Source organism: Equus asinus, chromosome X, assembly GCF_041296235.1.
Source record: "Equus asinus isolate D_3611 breed Donkey chromosome X, EquAss-T2T_v2, whole genome shotgun sequence".
NCBI classification, from domain to species: Eukaryota; Metazoa; Chordata; class Mammalia; order Perissodactyla; family Equidae; genus Equus; species Equus asinus.
In genome coordinates this window covers 672,501-697,500 of record NC_091820.1, presented here as the reverse complement: position 1 = coordinate 697,500, position 25,000 = coordinate 672,501, and the positions used below count along the sequence as shown (strand labels likewise).

General features: G+C 47.0%; 2 protein-coding genes across 6 annotated transcripts in view; one reads left to right on the top strand and one right to left on the bottom strand.

The window, feature by feature from the left end:
* DHRSX (dehydrogenase/reductase X-linked) overlaps positions 1 to 22,852 on the top strand; it is a 129,799-nt gene extending 106,947 nt beyond the window's left edge. Inside the window, exon 9 of one of the 3 annotated variants that reach the window (XR_011499607.1) lies at positions 22,670 to 22,852. The gene's annotated coding sequence lies outside the window, so the exon portion shown is untranslated. Of the gene's footprint in view, positions 1 to 3,921; positions 6,172 to 22,554 lie in introns of those variants that run through there. The other 2 variants (XR_011499605.1, XR_011499606.1) reach the window with 2 other exon arrangements.
* ASMT (acetylserotonin O-methyltransferase) overlaps positions 21,443 to 25,000 on the bottom strand; it is a 44,853-nt gene continuing 41,295 nt past the window's right edge. For all 3 annotated transcript variants that reach the window (XM_070501952.1, XM_070501951.1, XM_070501953.1), the window contains one exon: positions 21,443 to 21,987. In XM_070501952.1, coding sequence (XP_070358053.1) covers positions 21,917 to 21,987 — 71 coding nt within the window. In that variant the 3' untranslated portion in view covers positions 21,443 to 21,916. The remainder of the gene's footprint in view (positions 21,988 to 25,000) is intronic.

The window sequence follows — 25,000 nt, the reverse complement described above, 5'->3', positions numbered from 1 at the left end:
TTAACCATTCCTATGTTGGTAGACTCTTTGGGCTTGCCTCTTTCTGCGACGTTGAATAACGCTGCAACGACCAGAGAAGTGCGTATATGTTTCCGAATTAGGGTTTTGCTGTTCTTCGGATAAAGACGCAGAAGTGGAATAGCTGGATCGTATGGTATTTCTGTGGCTCATTTTTTGGGGGAATCTCCACCCTGTTTTCCATAGTGGCTGCACCAATTTACCTTCCCATCCACCCGTGTGCAAGGGTCCCTTTTTCTCCACGTCCTCGACAACCTTGTCATCTCTTCTCTTTTTAATAATGACCTTCCTAAGACATGCAAGGTCCAACCTCGTGGTGGTTTTCATCTGCGTTTCTCTATGATTAGTGATGTTGAGCATCTCTTCACGGTCCTGTTGGCCATTTGCATGTCTTCTCGGGGGGGTGAGGTCCCTGGATCATCTGCAATTGTACCCTTTTATGAATTACTCTTGGTCATGGATTAGGGACCTGACTATATCGAGTTACATGGCGAGTTGGAGAAGATGTGTACGTTGTAAATGATGTCCGCCTGGGAGAAGACACAACCTGAACGTTATGGATTTATTGCCTCGTAGGACACGATCCTGCTTCGTCTCTGACTTTTCTGACTGCGTTTTTACCAGCCCACCCCCCCCCCCCCCAGCCTAGGATGAACCAGTCTCAACACCCTGCAATTTCGCTCATGAATGAGTTAACGAAAGTCCCCAACGTAGGCTCAGGGGCTCTTGGTAGGAGAGTCAGGATTTCAAGTTTTGGAAAATTGTAGCTGGCCATCACGCACCGTAGAAAAACCGGACAGAGAGTCAGTGTGGGGAATGTTCCAGAAACACCTCCATGGTTGTGGGAGAGGCATGGCCGCCACCTTGAGCCTTGTCCAAATCTCGTGGGAGCGTATGTGATTATCTGACTTAAGTTGTCTTAACATTCCTGTTTGAAGGGAGTCTAGAAAATGCAGCTTAATGTTTGGGCATCTGACTTGTGGGTAACCCTAAAATGTGGGTGGAAAGCGTGCGGATCCCTAAGCCACCACAACCACTGAAACTCATTCTCTACAAGTCGCAGAAACAAGTGTCAAGAGCACTGAGATTGCTGAGGGCTCGGATTCTAATTCTTTTATCACCTTTTGAGCATTCACCATTTCTTGATCATTCTACCTCCTCATCTTGTGAAGGGGAACTATGAGTTCACCGCCTCATAGGAGTTTCCTGAAGATTCTAGTCATCGAGGGTTTGCTGAGCATTGACTACGTTCTGCTTTGGGAAACACCCATGAGCAAAACAGTCAAAGATTCTTACACTCGTTGTGCTTAGACTAGTGAGGGAGAGTGAGCAAGAAATAGAGTAATTACGTGTTGTCATTGTAATAATAATATACAGAGAAAGTGATCAGACTGTAGGAAAAAGAACAAATCCATCCGAGTTGAAGGATCGTGAGTGCCAGGAGTGGGATGCCATCTGCAGAATTGAGTAGAATGGTCAAGCTCAGTCTTAGGAAAGCATAAAATGTTATGAAATAGAGGATGTGGAATGCTTAGGTCCGTGAGAATCACAGATGTAGTGAGGGATCCAAATCTGTTGGCAGCAGTTGTCATCATCATCACCATCACCACCACCATTGTGGTCACCGCAATCACCACCACCATCATCAGTACCATCATCATCATCACCATCATTAATACCATGATCAGTACCACCATCATCATCATCACCATCATCAATACCATGATCAATACCACCATCATCACCACCATCATCATCATCATCACCATTACCAGCACCATCATCAATACCATCATCATCACCACCATCATCAGTACCGTCATCATCATCACCATCATCAAGACCATCCTCACCACCACCATCATCAGTACCATCATCATCATCACCATCAATACCATGATCACCACCATGATCAACACCATCATCACTACCACCATCATCAACACCATCATGATCACCACCATCATCAACCCATCATCATCACCATCACCATCATCACCACCATCAATACCATCATCACCTCCATCATCAACACCATCATCATCACCACCACCATCATCACCACCATCATCACCTCCATCATCAACACCATCATCATTACCACCACCATCATCAATACCATCATCACCTCCATCATCAACACCATCATGATCACCATCATCAATCACCACCATCATCATCATCACCATCACCATCATTACCACCATCATCAATACCATCATCACCTCCATCATCAACACCACCATCATCACCACCATCATCAATACCATCATCACCTCCATCATCAACACCATCATGATCACCATCATCAATACCATCATCACCTCCATCATCAGCACCATCATGATCACCATCATCATCATCACCACCACCATCATCATCACCATCACCATCATTACCGCCATCATCAATACCATCATCACCTCCATCATCAACACCATCATGATCACCACCATCATCATCACCACCACCATCACCATCATCATCACTATCATCATCACCACCATCAACACCACCATCATCACCACCATCATCGATACCATCATCACCATCATCATCACCACCACCAACACGACCATCATCAGTACCATCATCATCATCACCATCATCAATACCATCATCACTACCATGATCAACACCATCAACACCACCATCATCAACACCATCACGATCACCATCCTCATCACCACCATCTTCACCACCACCATCATCAACACCACCATCAGTAACATGATCATCACCACCATCACCATTATCATCATCATCACCATCATCAATACTATCATCACCACCATCATCACCACCACCATCATCACCACCATCATCAATACCATCATCACCTCCATCATCAACACCATCATGATCACCATCATCAATACCATCATCACCTCCATCATCAGCACCATCATGATCACCATCATCATCATCACCACCACCATCATCATCACCATCACCATCATTACCGCCATCATCAATACCATCATCACCTCCATCATCAACACCATCATGATCACCACCATCATCATCACCACCACCATCACCATCATCATCACTATCATCATCACCACCATCAACACCACCATCATCACCACCATCATCGATACCATCATCACCATCATCATCACCACCACCATCAACACGACCATCATCAGTACCATCATCATCATCACCATCATCAATACCATCATCACTACCATGATCAACACCATCAACACCACCATCATCAACACCATCACGATCACCATCCTCATCACCACCATCTTCACCACCACCATCATCAACACCACCATCAGTAACATGATCATCACCATTATCATCATCATCACCATCATCAATACTATCATCACCACCATCATCACCACCATCATCATCACCACCACATGAGCCAACGGATGGGGACTTTCAAGTTGCCAGTGACCAGCTCCGATTCCAGCATCCCAGAGGATCCACCCCAGAAAGAATCCCAGTGGGAGACGGCTACAGCGTTCCATAAGCTGGAAATCATCGGGCAAAACTATTTCCTCCTGTTCTATATTCCAGAATCAGGCGGCTGGCGGCGCTGCCTTTCATCTGAGGCAGCGGCTGAAAGAGCAGAACACGTCCAGAAATTCTGACACGTTAGGTTTATGGCCGCTGGATCTGCTGCCTGGGGCTTCTGCTGTCGGAGCTCTAACACCAACAGTCATTAGGAAGGGACCAGGACAGCGGAGCTGACTGCCTGCTCAATGGTATCCTCCGCCCCCCCCCGGCAGCTCTCTCTGTCCTTAACAGGTGCATGCAAAGCTCATTTCCTAAGGCCACCGAGCAGCCCTCAGGCAACAGGCGCTTTGAAGAAAGTGGGCAGACGCAATGTGCCCTTCGTTCATGGTTTAGTCACACTTGCCAATTTAATTCCCCCTGCAGCCCAGCCGCACGGCTCTGCCGAGCAGCGGAGCACACGACGTCGCAGAACGAGACGTTCCTGAGTTTAAATCCGAACTCGGCTGTCCGTAGAATGGAGATGATCCTTCTCCTCGTGTTGCTCAAGGGCAAAGACATGCGGGCACGCTGTGCACAGCACGACGCTTCTGTGCAGCAATTCTCTGTAAAAGGCTATTTATCTTTATGAAGTCGCGGCAGCCTTGAAGATATTCCGTATGCATGGGCTCTGCCTGACCACCCGGAAGACGCAAGCCGCCGTGTTATTTTCTCCGTCCTCGATTGTCGTACCCTGGATGTGAAACATCCCTGCAGGGGCATACCGCAATATGGCGCCCAATGCAAATTGACCAGTGGTGGAAATTGGCGTGATAAGTTTGGCACGCTGTCCAAGGTGCGTCAAGGCCGTGTCTCAGCTTTGTGAAATCGGGACAAATACACCGTAGACTCAAGAAGCAATGCCGGGTCCGAGATAAAAGCAGCTATTGCTCCAGGCTGGCCCAGAGCCATCTTCAATGCCTTCCTCTGGCCATTCGGACCTGAATCCTATCAATGACTTTTTTTTTTATTGTTCTTCTTATTATTATACATTTTAATTGTAGTAACGTAAAATTTGCCATCTTCACTCTTTGTAAATATACAGTTCCATGGCGTTGAGCACATTCACATGGTTGGGCAACCATCCCCACTATGTGTCTCCAGAACTCTTTTCGTCTTGCAATACCGAAACTCTGGGCCCACTAAGCACTTACTCCCCGTTCTTCCTGGCCCCCAACCTCCTGGTGACTTCTGTCCTCTGTCTTTGAGTGGCTTATAGACAGCTACTATGATGATCTGCTTGGGGTCCTGGGCTGAATGGGCACTGGAGCCAAAGGCAGGCCTCTTTCTGTGGCCATGGTGAGCTGGAGGCCCAGCAGGGTCCATCTGCCTCCTCCACCCAGGCTGGACCACTGAGGTCCCTCCCACGACCATGACCACATGGCGGCCAAGCAGACAAGAGGGAGAGGGGCAGGAGGCCATGACCCGTCTCCACATGCCGTGTGCTCAATGAGTGGAGACTCCTCCATCTTGGGTGTTGGGATGAGCTGTGGGGTCCTCCTCGGGATGGGTCAAGAGGGAGGGGGCAGGAGGCCATGACCCGTCTCCACATGCCGTGTGCTCAATGAGTGGAGACTCCTCCATCTTGGGTGTTGGGATGAGCTGTGGGGTCCTCCTCGGGATGGGTCTGTAAAGACGCAGAGGAGCTGGTCAGGGGGTCCCAGTGGAAGCTCCATCTTTGCACAGCAAGGAAGGCTTAAGGCTCTACCTCATGCAAAGACAGGATTTCTACTCAGGGTCCAAATGACGTTTCCTCTGCCTGAACACGTCTGAGACCCCCTCCTTCCTCCGTTCGGCTGTGGGACCTGGTGCTTCTTGATTGACGTATGAGTTTGGGAAGACCACCATCACCAAAGGCCACCGGCTACGCAGCTTAAACTGCAGGCAGTTATTTCTCCCCGTTCTGGAGGCTGGGGTCCGAGATCCAGGTGTGGGCAGGGCTGGCTCCTCCTGAGGCCTCTCTCCTTGCTGTGTAGACGCCGTCTTCTCCCTGTGTCCTCATGTGGTCGTCCCTCTGTGCACGTCTCATGTCTTCCCATCAGGACCCCAGTCCTGTTGCATCAGGACCCACCCTCGTGACCTCATTTCACCTCCATCACCTCCTTAAAGACCAGTCTCCACGCACAGCCCCATCCTGAGGTCCTGGGGTCAGGATTCCAACACAGGAATTTGGGGGGGACACAATTCAACCCATAATATTAGTGACGGCCCATGGAGACCACGCTGGCATCCCTGGCACTGGGTGCAGTAGGAGGAGGTGACGGCGGGAGACAGTATGCAGAGGGACGGTCCACACCGGGACGGGTGTAGTTCCGTGGTGGAGACCACTGAGCAGGGGAGAGAGTGAGCCATCACTCCCAGGGGCCGTTGACCCTTCTATCTGCAAACCGAGAGCCGCCCAGAGGACAGACAATGCTGATAAATAATCCGTGTCAACGAAGAAGGCATAGTCAATTTTTTTTTCAAATAAAACACAAATATATCGTAAATCATGACTAAATGAGTAGTAGCTTTTTTTGGCGCTTTCTACCTCCTCATTCTAAGAACGCCATAACGTGCTGCAGTCATGAGGGGATGCATGAATTTTTTGATATAAGACAGGCGTCCTGGTGCTCGGTATGGTGGAGAATGACTGACCTCTGTAGCTGCTTGGAGCAGGAGGCTCCCAAAATGAATCTTCTTTTTTCTTTTTTTTTCTTTTGAGGAAGATTAGTCCTGAGCTAACATCTGCTGTCAATCCTCCTCTTTTTTTTTTTTTTTTTTTTTGCTGAGGAAGACTGGCCCTGAGCTAACATCCGTGCCCATCTTACTCTACTTTATATGTGGGACGCCTGCCACAGCATGGCGTGCCAAGCGGTGCCATGTCCGCACCCGGGATCCAAACTGGCGAACCCCGGGCCGCTGAAGCGGAATGTGCGCACTTAACCGCTGCGCCCCCGGGCCCGCCCCCCCCGAGATGAATCCTGATGGCAAATAAGACGAGACGGGATCGGCAGAATGATGTCAGCTTCAGACAGAACTTTGCAAAGCCCCCATCAGTTCACAGGACAGTCATGCACCCCAGACGACGGTGGCCCCATTAGATGAACACTACGGACCCCGGGTGTGTAGGAGGCCACACCACCAACGTTTGCGTGAGTACACGGCCCGTGGGTCGGTTTGCATTTGAAAGGTGGGTCCTTTGCTCTCTCTAGGAATTGGCTCGTCCAGGGAGGGGCAATCTGTGCAGAGTCAACACGACTCCAGAGGTCAAACCATCGGAAATACGGAAACTAGGAAATGTGATTATTCTAGGGTAATAGGATTATATATTATAGGACTATAGGATTCCTATGTGATATTATAGGATTATTATTATTCACACACACCCCCCTCCCCCCCGCATGGGAAAGGACATTTCCAGGGTCCCTAGTGTTTTTTAAGGAGATGCTCTCGGGACGGGTGGTGGAGCTCCCCAGACGCCAAGCTGGGGGGGAAACGCTGTCTTCCAGGAACATACGGGTTTGTGCTTCGAAAAAGACTCTACTGCCTAGCAAACCTGGTCTCATCCGCCCTTTGTGGAAACAGCCCGTCGTACGCATATGGCTTTACTCGTGCAGAAGAGACACCTGGATCTTCATTCCTGGAAAACGGAAAGATGGAATATCTTGACTGTGGGCCCGGCCATTTTCATCTTTCTTTTTTCCCTTTTTTTTTTTTCCCCCTCTTTTTCCTTTTGCAATACGTTCGAAATCTCAAATTACACCGGAAGGTTCCTTCCGGAGTTCTTGCCGCTCTTTAAAAAAAGAAGGCGTGTTGCACGATGTGAGTCTCACCTCTTGAAGTGGTTTTTTTTTTTTTTGCAAACCTTTGAATTCTGTCAATCTTGGCGTTACGATGACCCTGCACGCCGTGCTTTCTGGTTACCAGAAAAAATTACTAGACCCACAAAATACACACAGCAATGGAAGATTTCCTTCTGCTGTGTGTTCCCACAAATTCTCACTCTCTGCTCAGGAGAAGGTCCAGGGAAACCGAGTCCAGACGGTAATGAATATTTCCGGTTGTGGATAACGACGTCCGTGATGTCGCGTAGCCACTTTGTTCAACAGAGGAGGAAATAGAGCTCAGATTTCTTAGCTGCTGCCCAGCGTCGCACGGCAGGAAGGAAAAGGGGCCATGCCCAGGGGAGATCTTCTCTACCAGGTCGGGTGGCTGAATGGCAGCCCCCCGAGATATCCTGGGACCTGGGAATGGGAGCTTACATGGCAACAAGGACTTTGCAGGTGTGACGAAGGGAAGGATGGAGAGGAGGGCTTCCTGGAGGAGGCGGCCCTGGATCAAGGATGGAGAGGAGGGCTTCCTGGAGGAGGCGGCCCTGAATCCAAGGATGGAGAGGAGGGCTTCCTGGAGGAGGCGGCCCTGAATCAAGGATGGAGAGGAGGGCTTCCTGGAGGAGGCGGCCCTGAATCAAGGATGGAGAGGAGGGCTTCCTGGAGGAGGCGGCCCTGAATCCAAGGACAGCGTCCTCATCAGAGACAGAAGAGGAGACGCAGACGCAGAGGAGCAGCCCCATGAGGACGGAGGCAGAGACGGGAGGGAGGCGGCCACCAGCCCAGGGACCCTGGAGCCCCAGACGCCGGAAGAGGCAGGAGGGACCCTCCCCTGGAGCCTCCGGAGGGAGCGCGGCCCTGCGACCCTTGACCCCAGACTCTGGGCTCCAGGACGGGGGAGGATGGATCTCTGGGATTTTAAGCCCCTCAATTTATGCTCATTGATTTGTTTATGCTCTTTATTTGTTACAGCAACAATAGGCAGCCAATACACCTGGTGACGATCTTTTCTCTGCAAAACTTTCTCTGTTTTATTGACTCAAATCTTCCACTTAGAAGGGAAATATTTCCCATAAAATACACTAATATCTTAGACCTCTTCAGCTTGGAAGGAGCACATTCGGTTCCAGAGGGGTTCCCTTGGGAGATTTGGTTATCACGGGGTCTCAAAGTCAGTAAGACCTCCGGGGACCCCCCTGGGCTGGCCGACCCCAAGCCTCAGAGAAGCAGGATGTAACAAGGAGCCCAGCTTGGGTCCTGGGTCCCAGCTCTCTCAGTCTCTGCTGTCCTGACTCACCCCCCCCCCCATCCTCCCGTCTCCAAGGTCCTGCTTTGTCCTGACTCTCTCCCAGGATGCTCTGCTTCAGTGCCAGTCGACGGCGTTAACGCCAGTGGAAAATTCCTATAGCAGTTCCCTGGGGCAGCTGTCATAACAGATGACCACACACTTGGTGACTGAAACCCCAGGGGTCCACCCTCCCCCGTCCTGGAGCCCGGAGTCTGGGGTCAAGGGTCGCAGGGCCGCGCTCCCTCCGGAGGCTCCAGGGGAGGGTCCCTCCTGCCTCTTCCAGCATCTGGGGCTCCAGGGTCCCTGGGCCGGTGGCCGCCTCCCTCCCGTCTCTGCCTCCGTCCTCACGGGGCTGCTCCTCTGCGTCTGCGTCTCCTCTTCTGTCTCTGAGGAGGACGCTGTCCTTGGATTCAGGGCCGCCTCCTCCAGGAAGCCCTCCTCTCCATCCTTGATTCAGGGCCGCCTCCTCCAGGAAGCCCTCCTCTCCATCCTTGGATTCAAGGCCGCCTCCTCCAGGAAGCCCTCCTCTCCATCCTTGATTCAGGGCCGCCTCCTCCAGGAAGCCCTCCTCTCCTCTGTGCATGTGGCGCTATGACCCCTGGCTGTTCCCAAGGGGGGGTGACCCCCGCCCTGGGCTTTATCAGCCTCATGACCGAATGGCTAAATATTATCTTCCATGCACGTGTCCGACCCCAAAGTCCCCTTTGTATCCCAAATGGGTCCGCCTTGCATGGAGATCCTACTGTTGTCTGAAAATTTGGAGCCTCATATGAGCCCCCGACAGGATACCTTCTGAGCAAGGCTTCAGAGCTGTTTCCTTCGAATAGTAGGGTTTGGAAATCACCTCCAAACTAGAATTGTGTGAATCGATGGGTTTTTATCATTTCTAGCCGACTAGCCGGTGAGATATAAACTCACAGAGGTGGAAATCCCAGGTAGGGGGTGGGCCCTGCAGAGGTGGAGGAAGGACCCACGGGATTTGTTCCCCTGAGGAGCTGGGAGGACAGAGAAGTAAACCGGGCAGAAATCGGACTTGACGGAAATATCGAAAAACGTGCCAACTCTTCATTCGGCATCTTAATGGCGCTTTTTCGATAGACGTGTTGTCCGTGGTCCTGAAAATGCATCCCATTCTTGGCCCTTCGAATGAGTCCTTTCGACACCGGGATGCTGTCAACGCTGCTTGGTCCGGGTTGTAAAATTTTGGTCCTACCCCGATAATGAAGCAACCCAAAGTCTTGGATGCCCTTGGAGCCATGAGAATCTTAGAACCGTTGACAAATGAACCTTTTAGAAATTGTGGGGATGCCCAAGACGCCATCCTTCTCTCAAATCCCTTCAAGGGGAGGTGAAAGGATTCATGATTTTTATGGATTTCCGTGTTTCTTTTTCTTGCCTGTTTCCCTTGCTCCTCTGCTCGAGGTCCGGAGTGGGGTTGAATTGTAGTTTTTCCAAGAGATGTCGACGTTGCTATTGTTTGAAGGCACAGAGTTTGTGGAAATTTGAGTGGCTGCAAGCACCCAACGCAATCTCTTCCTTCTAAGCGTTCTCCTGACCCCACATGCGTCGCTCCCCCTGCTGAGATGACACCCCTCTGTCTCATATTTCCGTCACGGCCATCAGACACGGGTTCTCTACCCACAGACACGGGTTCTCTACCCGCAGCTGTTTGATGATGCATTCACGACTGTCAACCCTTGAGAAGGAGGGTGAGGTCTCAGTCCTTCTCATGTAACTCTTCTCGCGCGTGGAAGGTGCTAAATAAACGTCCGTGGGGGGAATCAACTGGCAGACGCTCAGAACGTCCTGTGTCCTGGGTGGTAATGAACCTCTGCCCCTGGAGGGAATCTAACAGTCACAAGCAATTAATTGCCCCCATAAGTGGTCCAAGGTTCATTTGAACGTCCTCAACGCTCTCCTGCCACATCGGATAAGCTTTTTCTCGTCCAGGTCCCGCCCTCTGGTTGCTGACAGGGCTTTGGCCACGTGGAGGCTGACCCCCCTCAGTCCGTCCACCATCCCCACCCGCTGAACCGTCGGGCTGACGGATATTGATCACCTTTTCCTGGGGTTCCTGGATGATGCCGAGTGAATCTGACATTGCGCGTTTGCCGCGGGAAGCCTTCATGTCGCCCAGCTTGGAAGACGTGGCTCTGCCACAGGCGGATGCGAGGAGAGATGCGTCAACTAAACACACAAATGAAAAAAAAAAAAAAGAATTTGAGAGACGGGTCGTCAACGTCCCCGTTGGGATTTAGGACTCTCTCAAACGGTGCAGGTTGGGTTGCCCATCGAGACGAATGAAGAGCATCCTAAATTCTGTTTCTTGAGAAATCCCTTGGGTGTTGGAGAAGAAAGGAGACAACCACCTATGTCTACAGAAATGTTGTGTAGTTTGCCCGTTGTCAGGATGCTGGGTGATAGAACACGGCATATTCTCACTCTTACGTATTTACTTTACCGGACGTTGAATGGGTCATCAACATCCGTCCGCCATAATTGATGGAGAAATGGACCAGGCTGGCATTTGGATACTATTATCTGACGTCGTGGAATTACCCTGTCCCCCTATGACTGGTGACCCCAGCAGACGTATCACCATCTAATTCCCGCCATGATGAAAAATATATATATTATTTAAGATAAAGTAGTATAAACATCTAGGAATGCATCCACCAGATTCAGATTTTCTGTTAATTGGTGAGGACGAGGGTAGACGTCTTCATGTGGGGACTTGAGGACCTGGAGAGAGCAGTTAAGTCCTAGGAAAAAAAAAAAAAAAGGAATGTTTCCATGATGGAGGACCCTGAAAAAGTAGATAGCTCTGTGATTCTGTCTACAGAACGAGGAAGAAAAGTCGTGACATCAGTGGGTCTCTACCTGCCTCTCTGGCTCTCTCCCGGTTTGAGAATTAGGCTATCGAGCGTGAAGTGTTTTTCCAAAATGATTTTAAGCCCGGATCGTTACAGGCACGGCTGTTATGAAATATGAATTTCTGGCTGGGACGAGGTCTCATGAAATTTCCGCGTTCAAGGGCATCATTTGAGCGTTTGCTTCTAGGTCTTAAAAATTTCAAACTAGGACAGAAATGGGAGAGGTTCGTGGTTGCAGACATTCACCTGGCTGATTCCATCTCCCTCTGCCCGTGAATAAAATAAACTGAAAAAGAAATAACCATGGATCTCCCTTAAAGAGTTGCACTCAGCTCTTGGTTGCTGGAACGAGACAAATCCACGTGACGGCAACGTGATTCCTAAAATCCAAGAAGGACCCTACGATTCTGACTCAACCTGACCCAGTTTAGGCATCTGATCCCCTTTTGCAATTTCTAAGGGCAAGAGTGTGGCTGCACGCTCTTTGTTCTTCCTTGCGAAAGGCCGCGGTAGCTTAGCTCCTTTGGTCTTGTCTAAAGCAATTTAGAAGGTGTGCTCACGCCCGGCCTGCGGAGCCTCATTCTCGTGCACAATCTTCCATTGAATTTCTTGGCTCTGTTTCCCTCCCAGCAACTCACTGCAATCATTTATTTTGGGATAAGTGGATTTTCCTGAAAGCTTAAAATAGGCCTTTGCCAAGCAATGGGGGAACCTGTGAGAAGTGATTGACAGGAGGCTGTTGGTCCTATTTTGGGCAGCTCAGAGCAACCGTCTTCTGCCACTCTTTTTTTTTTTTTTTTTTTGCAAGAAGCTCCTGCCTGTGGACGGGCCCTCTTGTGACAGTCTGTGGCTTCGTCGTAGGATCGAACTCATGATGCAGCTGGAAGAGAGCGTCTAGCTCTTTAAAAAAACAGCGGGACCGGGAGATGGAACCCAAGACCTCCCTGGGAAATTCTTGTGATGACCTAATAATTTACACGGGGCCGGAATTTCTCCTCAATCTCTAAACCAACACCGCCCGTAAAGTGGCCGTTCCCCGACTGATGGAAACGGGGCTCTTGTTTGCCAGACTCGTAGCTCCGTTTCTGGGCCGTTCCATCCCAACTCAACGCCTTGCGACTTGCCCTTGATGACGTCTCCTCACAAGCATCGACGTCCAAAAGCTCTTCTCCCGTGCTTCCTCCAACGTCCGCTCCGTCTCCCTTGAGCGTTCTATCCATTGGCTCCTCCATCCTCTCACAGCTCCCAGTCTGGGCGGCCATGATTCTGCCCAGTCTTGGGACCCACCTTCTTCTTCCCTGCCTCATGGTGTCTTGATGACGTCGCTGCTCCTGCCCTTTCTCCATCCTTTCCCCGAAGGCCAGGATTCCTCCGTGCTTGGATCCTCCCCCTTCCTCTTGGCTGCGTGAATAGCGTGGACTTTGGCGCTTGAAACGCTTGTGTTCACATCCTGAGACTGTTAGGATTTGTGTTCAGATCACCCCAGACTGTCGTTGTGACCTTGGGCACATCTTTTCATCCTCTGATGTTCCATTCGCATGTGTAGATTGAGATAATCACAGTACCCAACTCCTAGCGTTTTGGGGAAGACGTGGCTCATTGATAGCCAAGACTGACCCTTCCCAAGGTTCAGAAATTATCAACTCCATTATGGTGGCAATCTTGGATTTGGCCTCAGATTCTCCACGCTCTACCATGCACGTGACTCTCAAAATTGTATCTCTAGCTACAGACGCTCCTTAAGACCTTGAAAGGGTTTTCTTAAGACCTTCTTCAGGTCTTTTCTACAAATGCCAACTTGGTTTGAAATTGTCACCTCAAGGTCAATAGGCGCTTATTTATCATCAACATCATCATCATCATCATCATCATCATTATTTAGCTTTTCCCTCCAGATTTCCAGATCGGACCAGGAATAACACCGTCCTTACTAGTGAGTCCATCGGATTCGAACCACACTGAAATTAAATGTAGCATCCAGAAGTGCAGTGAGAGCTCGGCCAGAAGCAACAATCCAATATCGTGAAATCTCTGGTGCTTCCCGGTCGAGAAACCCGCAGACAGTCTGATGCTGGGTAAAAGCATCAGAAATCAGCATCTGGCCATCGGTTTTGGAGGCTCAGAAACTAGGGTTGGTAAGATGATTCTGGGGATCGGTTCCTGGTATCCCAGCTTACGAAGGACCGACTTCTAAACCATATGCTACTCTCGCGTTGGGCGTTAGAAAGACTCTACGGATCAGACCAGGGTGGCTGCGCTCTCCCCAGGTAGACGGATCCTCATGGGGGGCTCAGATGGGACCAGAAGAGAAGTTGGCGTCTACAGAAGCTGAGCAGGACTGAGTGGCGTAATTCGGATACAACTGGACAGTTCTATTCCTTCTGTGGGGTCGTGTTACCAGCAAGCAAAGGTAGACTCTCGGGCTAGTTAGCCCTGGATTTGCCGGTGAATGACAGAAAACCCAACAGAACAGTGTCTCACACAAGAGAATAGTTTCCTTTCCTTTTTCCCTAAAATTCAGGGCCAGGGTTACTTCTTCAGTCAACACCCCAAGCTCCTTTTTTTTTTTTTTTTTTGCTATACTTGTGATATGTGGCGTCCAGTCCCAAGGTCACCTCGTGGTCCAAGATGGCGGCTCAGTGCTTGTCTTCATGCTTCTGTTCTAACTCAAAGGGAGGTATGAACGGGATGACAGAGATGGGCAAGCATCACTGTGTGGTCCACACCCGGTTCCTGGCCACACCAGATTCAAGGGAGGATGAGCAGTGAGCCCTGTTGTAGGCAACCAGGTGCCCACCGTGGGCGGAGCGGGGAAGACACTGGGGTGGGCAACAGAAGAGCCTCTGCCACAAAGTTGGGCATCCTTTGGCCCAGGTGTGCACCCCATCATCAGAGACAGATGGGCACTGCCAAGGGACAGCCCTTGGCGGAGGGGGGGAGGGGGAGTCTCCTTTCTACGTTTTATGCCAGATCGACCCAAAATATCTTGCACAGAATGCTAAATCGGAGAGATGGCCCACACACAGCAAAGGACTCCACCTATAGACGTTGGAGAGACTTTTTCTTGCTAGATTTCCTCTCCTTGGGAGCTCGTGGTGAATATTGGTGTGTTAGAGCTGTACGTATAGGAACCTGTTGACCGTGTGACCCCAAGCGTTAACACGTTCAACCTACTCAACCGTAGAAATGGGTTGCACACACACGCCTGTATATATACACACATCAACATATTTCTATGAGATTCCTATATTATTATCTACTACCATAGCAACATGTACGACATTATATATACAACGACGTGAGCCTCTGAGGGGATCGAGTTCCACACACCACCTATTAACATCCGTCCTGGGAGTGTTTCCTCGTCCCGCGGAACGTTCTGGGCCATGTTGATGGAGGCTGAGCGTCTCTCTTCTAATTAGCACAGCCTCTCTACGTACCCGGAAAAATATGCTGAACCGGCTTCCCAGTTATTAAATCACAGCCAGTGTCCGTCTGCCTCCAGGAGATCACCGCCAGGTCATCTTAATTGGAGTTTTGGGCATTCATTCCCCAAGTCTTTGATTAAACGGTTGTAGACAGACTCTTGGTTTGCATTCAACACATGGCTGGTTGAACCCACTGGGGACAGCAGTGTGGATGTGACCTTCTTAATTCTCAGGCAGCCTTATTTGTCACACTATCAAGTTCTTGGAGGGAGGATGCCACGCAGATGCCCCCCATCTGGAATACGATCCTGAACAGACTGTACAAGCTATTTCTCTCTTCGCTTCCTAGACTGAAAGAAAGTCTCTCCAGACTGTCACTACTCTGGAAGAACCAGGTCACTGTCCTGGTTTGCCTCCACTTAACCATTTACGGGCAAAGAAAGCCAGGCGCCCTGCCTCCAGCTTTCCAACTCTACCGGTATTCCAAGATGGCGGACGTTGGTGACTCTGTTAATCCGGAGGGCGTTACATCAGCCGGATCGCATCCTAACAGCTCCTGTGAGGTGACATGAGGCAACGCCTAGTGTAAGGTGTCTTCCTTCGGTAGAAGTCAGAAACCGTGTTCGCCCTGAGGCCCCCTGTGCTCCCACCGTCATCCCTTTGCACAGCTTGCTTCCTCTGCTGGTCGAGGTTGCCTCCCACTTCGGGACATTATCTTAGAGAGTAGTTTTTCGATTCTTTTTGCTCCGTAACTAAATTGAAACTATGCTACCTGAAAACAGTTGAGTGCTGTCTTTACCCCAATGCCAGGCATTGTCATAGTCTATAAGGTTGGGTTTTGAGGGGCCACTTCCCTTTGAAAATCTGCATTTCCCTCCAGCTCATCTTTACGGATAAGTCTCGTTTTCTCAGGAAAGCTTCTCTCTGTCTCGTTCACACAGGTATTTTAATGATAACATGGACACCTCCCTCTGTTGCCCACATCATCCACCAGTTTATTCTATCCTAGAAGCACAGTAATTTCTTCTGAGGAAACTACAGGAACCCACCCTACCCACTCAGAGGGCGCCATCTTGAAACTTTCATGAATGTCGCCTTCTCTTAACTAGCTCCCCGTCTTTCAAAATCTCTCTTGCACTTTTGTTTCTCTGTTGTCCCCCTCCTGCTGTGAGCAATTCTCTCCCAAAGCTCAGTGGCAGCAATGGTCTCCTAACCCATCTCCCAGCTTCCCATCTCTCCGCACTGGAATCCAGGTGATGCCGAAGAGCCATCTTCCACTCCCCACACCTCCGCCACTCTCTCATTGCCTACAAGAGAAAGTCATCGGCCACCTGTGCAAGGCCTTCTATCCTCAGGTTTCCCCAGATCGCTGAGTTGAACCCTACATCATAGTCCACCCTGCCCTTTGGGGTCCATTAGTCTTTTAAAGGAAGAGGTTGCTGCCTCTGAGTTATTGAGCCCAAGCACATCTTTCTTTCCTGCGTCTCCAAGTTCTTTCTTCCTGGAGCCTCAACCCTGACTGGGAGCCTGGATTTCTTTTGACTGGGCTATATAACTTTATGCCTTGGTGTACCCAAAGCTGGGGAAGTTCCTGACGCATCATGCATGCATATTAAAGGAATGGATGGCTGGCTGGATGGTAAATGGATGGTGGCATGGTGGGATGGAGAGGTGGATGGATTGGGGGATGGATAGATGGATGGATGGTAAATAGATGGTTGGATGGATGGGTGGGTGGGTAGATGAATGGATGGATGGATGGTAAATGGATGGTGGGATGGATGGATGGGAACATGGATGGATGGCTCCTCCCAATGGCAGAAGTCTCTGTGCTTTGGTTTCCGAAGTTTTCCTGCCTGCCTTTCCCTTCCCAGCCTCCATTCACCTGCACAGACACCTGCCCGCGTCACCTTGGCAACCTGGTGGCATTCATCTGCTTGGACAATCATTTGAACCTGTGGAGTCACAGGCTGGCCCGGTTGAGTCACAGCTATCAGCGGGGCTGTCCTCCCAGATTCGTGAAGGTTAAGGTCTCAAGCTTTAACTTTGCCAAGAACACACTGCCGGTCCTCATTATTGGGGCCAAAAGGCAACCATCGGCCACAGCAGCTCAGAACTAATTAACTAACTTGGCGTCTTTTGCTTTTCTGTTGCTCTTCCCTGGGATCCAGGTGTGGCATCGTCTGTGGCCCTGAGAAGACTTGGGTCTTTGCTCCAGTCAGACGCAACCGTGTCTGATCTAAATAAATACAAATTTTTAATTCCCTTCTTCAGCGCTTTTTCCTGGTGTATTTTCCTGGCACAGCTTTGTTGGGTCCCTTCTCTGACTTCCATCCAAGTTCAGTCTCACAGATGCACAGCGCACATCTACAGCCACTATTTCAAAATTAGTTGATGGGGGGCCAAGTGGGCGTTTTGAGTTTCCAGATGGCTCCTCTTTACTCCTGATGTTTTTGCAAGAAGGGCGAAGTAACAGAAATGAACATTTCTATGGCTACAAGTTCCTCCAGAGAAAATCCAATACTTGTTGAAGTGGATTTAAAGGAGAGAAAGAGCGACATTCCGTTCCGTTTTCATTAATTTATTCCCAAGGAACCGCCAAGTGACAGCACAACAAATGAGGGTACAGGAACTGACAGTGCATTGAAAATCACTTAGGATGCTCAAACCAGACCAATTTGTTATAAGGCCACTTAGATGCTGTCTCACAAGGAGGAACGATCATCTGTTTTAGTTGTCTCTAGGCCACCGAGGATGCTCCGCAGCCCAAAGGAAAACATCAGTCAGACCACTGTCTTTCTGGGATAAAGAAGAAAGGGGGAAGGTCCTTCCGGGCCAGATTGTCCTCTCCGATGGGTAAGCGGCAGCTGGTGATGGAGGTGATGACAATAGTGATACTGATGACAGTGATGCTGATGATGGTGCTGGTGATAGTTTGATGCTGATGATGATGCTGCTGATGCTGATGATGGTGCTGATGATAGTTTGATGCTGATGATGGTGATGCTGATGCTGGTGAAGGTGACGGTGATAGTTTGATGATGATGATGCTGATGCTGACGCTGATGATGGTGATGCTAATGCTGATGAAGGTGATGGTGATGATGCTGCTGCTGCTGCTGCTGCTGATGATGATGATGGTGATGGTGATAGTGATAGTTTGATGATGCTGGTGGTGATGGTGATGATGGTGATAATAATGGTGATGATGATGATGATAGTGATGGGGATGAGGATGTTGGTGATAATGATGATGATGATAGTATGATGGTGATGATAATGGTGATGGTGATGATGATGGTGAATGATGATGGGGATGATGATGATGATCATGATGGTGGTGATGATGATGGTGGTGGTGGTGATGGTGATGATCGTGATAGTGATGATGATGATGGTGATAATGGCGATGACGATGATGATAGTGATGGGATGGGGATGTTGGTGATAATGATGATGATGATAGTATGATGGTGATGATAATTGTGAAGGTGATGATGATGGTGAATGATGATGGGGATGATGATGGTGATCGTGATGGTGATGATGATGATGGTGATGATGATGATGGTGATAATGGTGATGATGATGATGATAGTGATGGGGCTGAGGATGTTGGTGACAATGATGATAATGATAGTATGATGGGGATGATATTGGTGATGGTGATGATGACAATAATGCTTTCTGCTAAGCCAAGAGGTTCATATCACTCGGGAAATAAGATCATACACACTGCATTTGGGGGTTATCTTGCAAAACCTTTCTTTTCGATCTTATTAAACATGGCGTGAGGGACATATCAGAATCCGTTTTAGTCATCATGTGAAATGACCAATGCTTCCCCCATTGTCTCCGCTCAGGACTTTGTAATGAATGAAATTGTGTCTCGAGTGCTGACATGTTTTTGAGCGCCGCTGGGTAACCATTGAGGAACCGTAGACCAATAACTGAGCAAAATTATTGAGCGTGTGTGTGTTTGTGTCTGTGTCGGGGTGGGTGAGAGAGAGCATCAAACTAGGAGAGAACCAACCAAGATTGCTTAGTTTGAAAACATGGAGTCTATGGGTATGGTGCACACTGTCAGGCATTTGTGGTCTAACCAGTAGGTTCTTGTACACTGAACCTACTAGTCTACAGATAAGTTCTACTAGTCAGGGCTCCTGGACGTATTTGAAGAGACGCCCTTAGGGGCAAACCCTGCCTTGGCGTGAGTCTGAGGCTGAGCTCCTCTAATGATGCATCCTGGGTGCATTGCTTGCCTCATTCTTGTCCAGTCCTGCTGCTGACCCACCAGAGATGAGAAATATGGCAGGAAATCCAACCTGCGTGTCTCTTGTGACCCTGAAACCCCGCTACCTTGAATGACAGCACTATTCCCATAGGAATCTTATTTTTGCCTGCAGATTATAGGCTCCTTCAGTAAAGGGACCAGGAATTGCTTCTCTCTCCATTCGGCTCAGTCTATACCTTCTCGTCTGACGCGGCGTCAATGTCCAATAAATATTGATTGATGTAATAAAGTGGCAGTGGCTTTACTACTCTTTTCCAAAGAAGTGACAGGAAATCGAAATCAGGATTCACCCAATTTTACACATTTTCCCGTCAGTTCATAATCTCTTTCCAAACATTTAATCAAAAAGACAGCAATCGGAATGAAATAGGAATCTATAATTTGACGTGAAAATCACCCCCGGAACAGAAATGTCTTCCCACGTGGGGAGATCGTGCTGCTAAGAAATGATTCATTCAACAGAGGTGTGGAATGTCCTTTAAAACTAAGTTTTCAAAGAAGGAAGTTGAACATTTTTCCTCTTCCCAGACAAAATTGTCCTGGGTGCTTAAAAATGATTCAAGGAACGTGCAAAATGGCTCTCATCAATTTCCCTTCGTAGGTGTTGAGGCTCAGGGCTGGGTTCTGCGTGTCTGAGCACTCTCCGTTGTGACATTTTGGGGGGTTCTTGTATTCCGTGTACCTATAGGTATGTGGGTTGTGTAGGGCTGACATTGCCAAGTGAGGTTAGACCTTCAAGTAATGTCTCTCAAGTTAAAAGTAATAGCCTTGTAGAAAAGTAATAATAATCAAGCATTAAGCGCGCCATATATGAGAACAGATCCATGACGTTCATCCCTCGGCGCTCTTAATCCTTTAAATCAACAAACCAGCGAGTGAGCCAACGGGGGGCGTCTTCAAAATGGAATATTTCCTCCAAACCTTCTACCAAAATGGAGCCATGTGGTAAGAAAGGATCACCATTTTCTGCCCCCTGAGATGGGAGACGTCAGTTTATCAACGCTCAACACCTTGATCGCGTTAAATAGGACATTACTTGAATAAAATTTGTATGTCTTAAAATTCACTTTTAGGTCTTTTTTTTTCCATGGGAGGTTTTCTTTGGTAAACCCTAATTTCAGGTGTGGGCTCCTCCGCTCATCGCTCGACCCTATAACTCCACAAGACATGAGTAGTATTGTTTAATACACTCAATGTTTGTATAGATTGACCCACATGTTGGCCGTTTTCTGATTTCTCCCTTTCTTCTTGTATTCTCACACTTTCCCACTGGGCTTAGTTTTGGGTTTTCTTGATGCACCGTCTTTAAATTTTTCTTCAGGGACGGCCCGCTCATGAAAAGGCGCTTACGTTATTGTTTTTCAACTGTTTTCCTTGGAGCCCCATTTTTGAAAGGTATTTTCTCTGGGATCTGTTTCCTTTCAACACTTCAATTCCTGTGTTCTTCTCTCTTTCTTATCCTTCTGGCTTCCAATGGGATTGGATACATGTGTGTTGTAAGTCTCCCCTTCAAGCCTTTGGAAACGTTATTTTTTATTTTCTAGCTTCTTTCAGGATTGTCTCTGGTGTTCTGAAATTTCATAGGATGTATGTGTGTGCATATATTTATTTTTATTCTACTTGGGATTAATTTTATTTCCTGTGCTTGTGATGCGTGTTTGTCCATATATTTATTTCTCTTTTTCTTGGGGTTAATTTTATTTCCTGTGCTTGTGGGTTGCTGTCTCTTTCTCGATTCTCGTTGATCCTCAACCATCCTCTCTTCACGTCTTCTTGTTGGCTCGCTCTCCTACATTTCTGGAACTCGTAGCATTCGTGAGCTCTTTTTCTTGTATTTTCAGTGCCTCTGAGCATCTTTCACATTTTTCATTTCTACGTCTCTCTGTACTTCTGGAGAATGTACTCTCCCAGTTCACTAATTCTCTCTTCACTCCTGTCTTGTCTGTTTTTAACCCCACCCGCTGAGGTTGATAAAAATGATAAAATGATGCTATTTATTCTGCTGGATTGGGACCCTTGCTATGCCAGTGGTTATATTTCAGATTTCATCACTGTGCCTGGAGACACTATCAAGTCAGGACCGTTTTGACCAAATTCATAGTTTGGATTTTTTTTTTTTTTTTTTTTTTGCAGGAGGGAGGGGAGAGTATCTGCAAGAGGGCAGATTAATGGTTAGAAATTCTCAAAAGCTTCCCTTTGTCTTGTTACCTTAGTGCCAAGGCGTCTCTTCCTTCAGAATCCCGCAGGTGGAAGCTGTGTATTTGCATCCCGTCCACTCTTGTCCTGAGAATGGAGACAGCGGTTCTCAAACCCGTCAGCTGAAGAACCTCTTTGTGCTCTAAGTAATATCGATTAAGGATCCCCAGTCCTCATCATGTGGTTTATATCCATTGATATTTACTGTATTAGCAATTAAAACCCAGAAGATTTTTACACATCTATTGATGGACCCATTTAAAAGCAGTGATGGTAAATCCATTACGTGCTAACACAAATGATATATTCTTATTATAGGATGCATGTATTCTATTCTTATTGTATAATAGGATATATATGTCCTATGTATTGTATTCTCACTCATGTGAGAATATTACTGATAAGAATAGCATTGCTGTGCATTTTTGCAAATCTCTTTAATGTCCGGCGTTAAAGAGAGGGCAGCTGGATTCCTGTGTCTGCTTCTGCATTCAACCTGCTCTGTCATCACCCATCGCAAAGCTTCTGGAAAATTCCGCTGGGCACTTGCGAGACAGTGAGACTGAAAAAGACAGATAACATCTCGGTATTTGTATGAAAATAGTCTTGGCTCAGGGAACCCCTCCTAAGGCTCCACACTTTGAGATCTACTATTGTAGAATTTAGTGGAGGAAAATCCCCTATTTGACTCTCCCCACCTTGACAAGGACATAAAAACCCTTGTCTTCTCTTTCTGGAGAGGTGAGAGGACACCAAAAATGAGGTTTATGTTTGTTTGGGGCCAGCCTGGTGGGGTAGTGGAGTGGTTAAGGTTGCATGCTCCACTTTGGTGGCCCGGGGTTTGCAGGTTCAGATCCCGGGCGCGGACCTAGCACCGCTCATCAATCCACGCTGCGATCACGTCCCATATATAAAAAAAAAAAAGAGAGAGAGAGAGAGGAAGATTGTCACACATGTTAGCTCAGCAACAATCTTCGTCACACGAAAAAAAAATACGTAAATAAATAATTCGGTTTAAAATTGATTAATTCACCAAATATCCTGTGGGAAAAGCTGACCCCTGGGCTCCCTACATATTTATTTCTCTGCATGAAATAATATTTATTTATTTCACATATTTATTTCACAGCCTCCCTGGACACTGTGGCCACCGGATGATTTCCTGCTCTCCCGTCCGTGTTGTGATGCTTTAATAAGATGCTTTACAAATGTATTCATCCAGCATTTTCAATTGGTTTCAGCAGGAGCGTTGGGTCAAATGACCTAATCTTCCACGTTGCCAGAAATAGAACTCATATTAAAAGACTTCAGCATGACGGATTAAGAAGACAAGAAGAGAAGAAGGATTTAAATTATATAACACAAGGAAAATCTCCTGGGTGCATAGGCAAATCCGTATCCATAAAAAATAAATTATGTTTTCAAACCACATATTAGCCGAAAAGGAAAACAATAATTCCAAACAGTGGAAACATAACCAACCATATTTTTGGCCATAATGTCATAACGTTAGAGTTTAATCGTAAAATATCAACAAACGAAAACTGCCATCCAACTGGAATTTTAAAACCCTCTTTCAAAGGTCCTTGGGTCGGAAAAAAGGAGGTTAAAACGAGGTGATCACCATTTCAGAACTTTGCGGGATGTGGCTCATGTTACTTTGGGGAGGAAAATCGACATTTTCGGAATGACTTTCGTTTTTAAATAAGGAATGAAGCGTTGGATTCAGAAGTTTATGAAGAAAAACGTAAATCTCGGGAAAGGAGGAGAGTGAAATCCCTAATTTAATAAAGGAGGAATTTCGTAAGTGAGGACATAGGTAAAGAGCAGAACTGGGAAATATTTTACTGATCGTACGAAGCCCAAACTTGTTCCCAGAGAAGACAGGGCCCTAGGATCGACCACTCGAAAGCAAAATGAAGAGAAGAATAAAGGACACCCACCCAAAATGGACTTGAGAAGCGTACGCTCATCACAAAATCCGTGTGATTTTTGCCATGGTTCATGCAAATATGTTTGCAAAGCAGGATAAGAGGGACGATTGGAGGAAAAATGTGCATTATCGAAATTTAGAAAAACAAAGCAAATATCAGTAAATCCGTTTCAATGAGGAAATTGAGACAGAGCTAAGCCGGCATCAAAATGTTCGAGCTCATCGAATTGTTAAGTGAGTTCTCTGAATCCTTCAAGGAATTCTCGGGGTATTGATATGATTCAGAGCCTGAGATGAGACGGAACGCTTCCAAGTAATGTGTGAGGACTTCATCAGAATCATGCCAAAGTTTGATTTTGAAAGCACAGAAAGAGAGACTGCAGACTTAGGTGAACGGATTGCAAATAACATGAAAATTCATTAGGCAAATAGCGTCGCCCACCTCATCAAGAGAATGATACACACGAAAAAGTGAAGATGGACAGACCGCTGAGACTTATATAATGTTATAAACCAATGTCACCTCAATAAAATGTCTATATTTACTTTATTTCTTTTTAATATATATCAATTGTATATTATATAAAAATATATTTAATATATATTATTTATACATTTATATTTTTAACCTTATATTTTATTTTATAGTTTTAAATTTTGTATTTATATTTTATATTTATATTATATTATAAATAATACTTTATAATTTATATTTATAATTTATATATAACAAAGAAAACTATATTTATTATATTTTTAATTTTATATCTAATTTTATATTTGTTATTTATACATTAAATATACATATATTTAATTTATATTATATATTAAACATATACTAAGTATTATATATTTAATATATTATATAATATGTATTAATTATAATATATTGATATATTATAATAATTATTGTACATTATTGACATTATATATTATTGATATTATAAAATATTAATGTATATTATATATTTAATAGTATATGTGATATATTATTATATTACATATATTTTGTATATAAACCACGATAAAAGGAAAAAAATGGCTGAGGTTAATTTTAGGAATTTCAGGATCGGTTACTTATGACATAATTTATGCCATGCACCCTATGAGTAGGTCCAAATAAAACAAAACATTGAGTAGCTATCTAATGCCGATTTGATTAACTTGAACCATCATTTCTGGTAATAACTATTAACTAAACAAGAATAGAAAAAACGTTCTGGACGGGATATCTATCTACATACACGTGTGTGTACGCTTGCAAATACCAACATCACGCTAATCGGTGATGCACCAGAAAACGCGCGGTTAAGAACCCAAGCCAAGGATGCTTTCTCGGGTCCCCTTGACGGACTAATATTGTTGCAGGCGCCCTGTGTCTACACAGAGGACAAGTGGCTCCGGTAGCTCCTGCCCCAAGCTGACCAGTAGCTGCAGGCCTGCACTGAGTCTGAAGGCTTTTATATAGTTACGACTTCGTTTCAACCTCACGCTCAACTGAGAAAGGACATGTCATCATTGACCCATTTCACAGACGGGAAAACACAGGCAGAGCGAGGTCACGTCACTTCCCCGGTGTCGGTAGACGCAGACCCTGGATCTCGGGATGGCCGACGTCGGCCCTCCCTGAGATCTGAAAGAC